Raw genomic sequence first — 5,271 nt, 5'->3', positions numbered from 1 at the left:
AACTACCAATGTAAAATAATAAAAGGACCTAATTTAAAAAAAGGACTCTTGTTGAACTAAGGTGATATCATCCCTTTTTTTCTTTGATCCTCCCATGTACTTTTCATGACTAGTGTTAAGATCTAGGAAACTTTATGGGTGGAGGTCTTATTTTAGACAATTGGAACGAGTTAATTCCTCCCATTCAACTATGTCTAGTACCTAGTTTGTGTGCTGAAACACACTGCTTCTAAGGTAAGTCTGTAAATGCATTGTATGGATGCTAAATTAATTTAATTTCTTTGACAAACTCACAAAAAGAACTCAATGTGAAGTTAAACATTTTCAATGATGATGTTATTTTATGTGAAAAAGTAATCAATCCATAAAAAACCCTTGCATTAAACAATCAAGTCAATCCATCTCCATGTTGTTTAAAATACATCCATAGAAGTTTGGGTAATGAAAGTAAAATTGGATTAAGGTATTCACAGATTGCCCATCACATGCCTTTTTGCATGGAATGCGATGATCTCACATGCACTTTTTCCACTACTTCAGGTTTCTTTCTCCACAATTTGAAAGGATATAGTATGCCATTGTTATATTATAAGCTGGCTTTCAGATGCGGTAGAGGGTAGCTTCTTGATGTCCACAATCTTGATAATGGAGCTTGCTCCAATCCTATGCAGGGCCACAATGGCATCTCCACGTTTGCAAAGGCCTCTTTCAAGTATGTGAGAGATGGCGAAGCTCAAAATTTCATCCGATGTATCGGTCTCCTTTCCTTGCGCTGATGCCTCGGCCAATAGTGGGATGAGCCCACGACAGATTAAGCTATGGCGATAAGGACACTCATCACCAAAGGACCAAGTCAAGTTGTTGGTCTTAATCACTGGCACCACTACTGAAACAATAGGTACTGAGGGCCTGTATTTGGCCACCAACTTAGCAGTGGCTCCTAGGGATCAAAAGTAATAAAACGCTAGTTAAAATATAATACGGGCTTAATTTAGTGATTTCTCACCTATGTTTAAGAGTTAGATGGTAAGTTAAAATTATACATATGATAAAAAATTAGATGGTAAGTTAAAATTATACATATGATAAGAAATTTGATGGCAAGTTGAAATTAAGCTGAGCTCCTATGAATTCAAAGTGCTAAAAATTTGGTATATAGTGATTTTCTTCTAAATTAACAAGTCTACAAGGGAAGAAGGTGTGCTATTAAATTTTGAGGGAAGAAGGTGTGCTATTAAATTTTGAGGTTGATATCGGCCTTACATGCAAGAAAAAAAAGATAACAATATTAGGGCGCCATCTTTCACTTTGGAGTTTTGTGTTTAGGTTTCTTCTTGTTTGAAAGAGCTTAGAATACCTGTGTGTGTGAGTACCATAATCAATGACGCTCTCACGGTCCATGCTGCCCGAACTGCAGAAGAAGCTAAGCTTTCAAGTGGGCTAAGCGGCATATCGGTAGACCTCATTCGGTGCTTGAAGATTCTTCCATAGTCGAGGGATGCTTCTGCCTCCACACACAGATGGGCCATCACCTTCACAGCCTCCTCGGGAAAAGCCCCAGCTGCCGTCTCTCCACTCAACATCACTGCATCACTTCCATCCAGCACTGCGTTTGCCACATCTGTCGCCTCCGCCCTGCTGATATATATATATATATAAGCGACTCCTGAGAGAGAGTGTGTGTGTGTGTGTGAGAGAGAGTGAGCGAGCGAGAGAAGCTTTACTTTACCTCGAGGGCCTTGGTGACTTGATCATTGATTCCAACATCTGGGTGGCTGTCACAACTGGCTTGCCCATAGCATTGCACTTGTAGATCATCATTTTTTGTGCAAGGAATATCTTCTCAATGGGTATCTCCATGCCCAAATCTCCCCTCGCTACCATCACTCCATCTGTTTCCCTCAAAATATCATCAAAGTTCACCAAGCCTTCTTGATTCTCAATCTGATCCATAAACACACATGTCCATCAATTTGATGGAATGGCACCCACCATACACACCTAAGTTGACCACTGCTCCGAAAAATAGGCTTTTCCAAAATAAAGGTGATGCTCAAAAGTAACCTGGATTTATTGTAAAAAATTAAACAAATGCCGTGATTATAACTAGAATGTACTGGTTTTGTCCCTTTCAAATACAAGCAATGTCAAATTGCAACCGAGATTTTCAAATTCGAGTCGAGAACAGCATAAATCGATTTTCGAGTACTGCACCTAACATTCCTAATGACATCGCAAAAAATATATTTTTCTCGAAAGAAATAAAATAATATCCGACGAAAAAAACTACCAAACAGTATGTACATATATGTACGTGTGTACATTTGAATGTATGCTATGCATGGATATGTAGAATGCGTGGATGCACTTTACATACGTGCATGTATAGATATGTATGCATGCATGCATTTATGCAAGTATATGTGTGTGTATATTTACACATGACAAATACATTTCTCTCACTCACTCTCACCTCACCCACTCACTTGAGTACATCACATACATGCATACATATGTGTCTGTATATACTTGCTTGTGTGAATGCACACATATAAGTAAGCTACACACATGTGTAGGCAACGTGTGCTACCCCCCCTCCACATTGCCTAGTTGGATATGTATATGTTATATGTAGGTATGTGCTTTGTGTACAAATGTTCGTGTATTTACATAAAGGAGGGGATCAAAATATGCAGATATGTTTTTTTTTTTTCAAACATGATAAAGTTGACGAAATATAGTGCAATCAGAATTACCTTAGAAATAATTTGGATGGTTTTGGCATGCTTTCCGAGCAAATTTTTGATGTTTAAGACATCCTGACCTTTCCGAACAAAGGAGGCTGCAATGAAGTCGATCTTGTTGGGCACTCCCCATTTCAAGATGTCCTCTTTATCTTTGTCGGTGATAGTGGGAAGCTCTACAATGACTCCTGGCAAGTTCACATTCTTCTTCTCACCCAGCATGACCGTGTTCTCGCACTTGCATTTCACATTCCCGTTGGCCATGTCGCAAGAGAGCACTATCAAAGTGATGGTTCCATCAGAGCATAAGATGGTGCTACCAGGACCTACTGCTGATGGGAGTTGTTTATAACTCATGCTAATCCTTGAGCTGTCGCCTTTGATACTATAATCATTGCATATTGTGATCTCCTGGCCTTCCGTAAGTTGAACGGGCTTACCATCTTTGAGCAATCCTGTGCGGATCTCGGGGCCCTATTAAATGCAATTGTGAACTATACATTTGTTAATAACTTGTCACAGCGTAAAGCAAAAGTTATTTTTAAAGGAGCAGTACAGCACAAGCACTCTTTTTCAACCTTGGGGTGGCTCAATTCTTTTAATTTCATCCTTTCAGCGTAGTGGGGGGGAAGGGTGGGCCAGAACTGAACCCATGTTCGGAGGAACGCTTTATCCAGTTGCCTCACCCCATTGTAAATTATTGATGAGGTGGGCAAAAGAGAGGAGAGATTATGAAAAGCATCTGTACTGTTGCCTTACTTAATCTAAGTGATAACGTTTGTAGTTTAGGGTTTTCTAATCAATTACATTCGATTTAGTGGTGTTTGACTTTCCTAAGATGTGAAGGCAATAGAGATAGTTGCTTCACCAACACATAAGACATCATCAATGATTTGGTGAGCGCTCTCTACCTTCATTTGTTAAGCACCACATCATGAAATGTGTCGCAACAAAGCTTCATCATGTCTAGTGTGGGGACATTAGCTACCACGAATATCAAATATCCTCACTTTGCTTTGACACATGATTGTTCTGAGAAGAACTGGGTTTTCACTCTAATCGATTAAGTAGCTCACTTATGGGACTTGTGTCGCGGCTTGTCCGTTTGTGTGATTGTCAAGTATGAGGCAAATATTAAAAGGGTGTTTACTCTAATGAGCACCTCATGACTTGTAGGACTCGTCCCGTAGTAAGTCCGCTGGCTCATTTGTGGGACTTGTCCAGCAATATGTCCATTGTCTTGATTGGTTGAATATAGGACAAAATGTGCTATCCCTCACAACAAAATGTTTGGATGGTGGTATCCCTACAAAATGTTTGGGATTCAAGCGTGATAAAGAGACTATAAGAAAATGACATGTCGATTGTTTTAAAGTCAGAAAAGAAAAAAAAAGGGATTCAAGCGTGATAAAGAGACTAAAGGAACATATGTGTGATGGATAGATTATGTAGCAATGCACATCACATGGTTGGAAAGGTGTGCATTAACAGCTTAGAAGTTCCATCTCAAAAAAGGTTGTGGATTTAGACATGCAATGTAGATGGTATAACGGTTGTTGATGACTTCACGTGGCTATCAAGTGCCTTCTTGTATGGGCTGAAGAGGATAAAATATGTATCGCAGTAATTTTATCCAATTATAACAGTGATCTATTTTGGAAAATTTCGAAAAAGTGATCTTCCAGAATAAATTTTCATAAATTGACCAAACTGTAGGTTAAAGAGAAACTATCTATGCTTGTGAAAGCATATGCGCCGGCCCAATAAACATCTGCATGCATGCATGGGCAGGCATCCGTGATCTCTTGGTTGATTAGTTACAAACAAAGGAAAAAAAGATGTACCACCTTGGTATCGAGCATGACGGCGCACATGAGCTGGGTGTTCTGCATGGCGACCTGGAGGTTCTCGAGGGTTTCCTGGTGATACTCGTGCGAGCCGTGCGAGAAGTTGAAGCGGGCCACGTTCATGCCGGCGCGCAGAAGGCGCTCCAGCATGGCCACGTCACGGGAGCGCGGGCCGAGCGTGCAGACGATTTTGGTCTTGCGGCACCGTAATCGATATGCCACATCCTCTTCCTCTTCTCGACCCTTCCACGTCCCACCTTCCCAGCCGCCGCACTTCCTTGCCAACCTCTCCATGTCAATATCTGTCACCATTTCTGACCTTTAATTATTGACTATTAACCTGTTACCGCTTACTTGCATTCTAATATCCTCGTCTGATCAGATCAGAGCGAGTCTGATAATCTACCATGCAAATTGAATATTGCATGCATGGCAATGAGCTCCCCATCGTCACAAGAACACGAACAGGCGCGAAGAGAAGAGACTCACAAATTACGTGATAAATCTTCCATTCTTTCGTGTACAACGAATTTATTTGGTCGTAAAAAATGCCTATGTGAAATTTTGTACAAAAACAATATCATAAATGTATTTTTTTTATTTTTCACAACAAAAAATGATAGATTAAGCTTACAAAAAAATCATGAAATTGGTTGTGCAGCCAGCCTGAATTGTGCTAT

General features: G+C 40.2%; 1 protein-coding gene across 1 annotated transcript; it reads right to left on the bottom strand.

Annotated features, from left to right (window-relative positions):
- Window positions 1–380: 380 nt before the first annotated feature.
- Window positions 381–5,271, bottom strand: LOC147624903 (pyruvate kinase, cytosolic isozyme-like). Its single transcript, XM_086818883.1, has 5 exons — window positions 4,592–5,271; window positions 2,757–3,218; window positions 1,730–1,944; window positions 1,358–1,635; window positions 381–940 (listed from the first exon to the last, which is right to left on the bottom strand). Exons 1-5 carry the CDS (start codon window positions 4,901–4,903, stop codon window positions 582–584), a joined length of 1,626 nt encoding a protein of 541 aa, XP_086675009.1. The 5' UTR covers window positions 4,904–5,271; the 3' UTR covers window positions 381–581.

Source organism: Cibotium barometz, chromosome 24, assembly GCF_041138505.1.
Source record: "Cibotium barometz isolate CiBa-2024 chromosome 24, ASM4113850v1, whole genome shotgun sequence".
NCBI classification, from domain to species: Eukaryota; Viridiplantae; Streptophyta; class Polypodiopsida; order Cyatheales; family Cibotiaceae; genus Cibotium; species Cibotium barometz.
The sequence above is the reverse complement of the archived record's forward strand: the minus strand, read 5'-3'. Positions and strand labels throughout refer to the sequence as shown.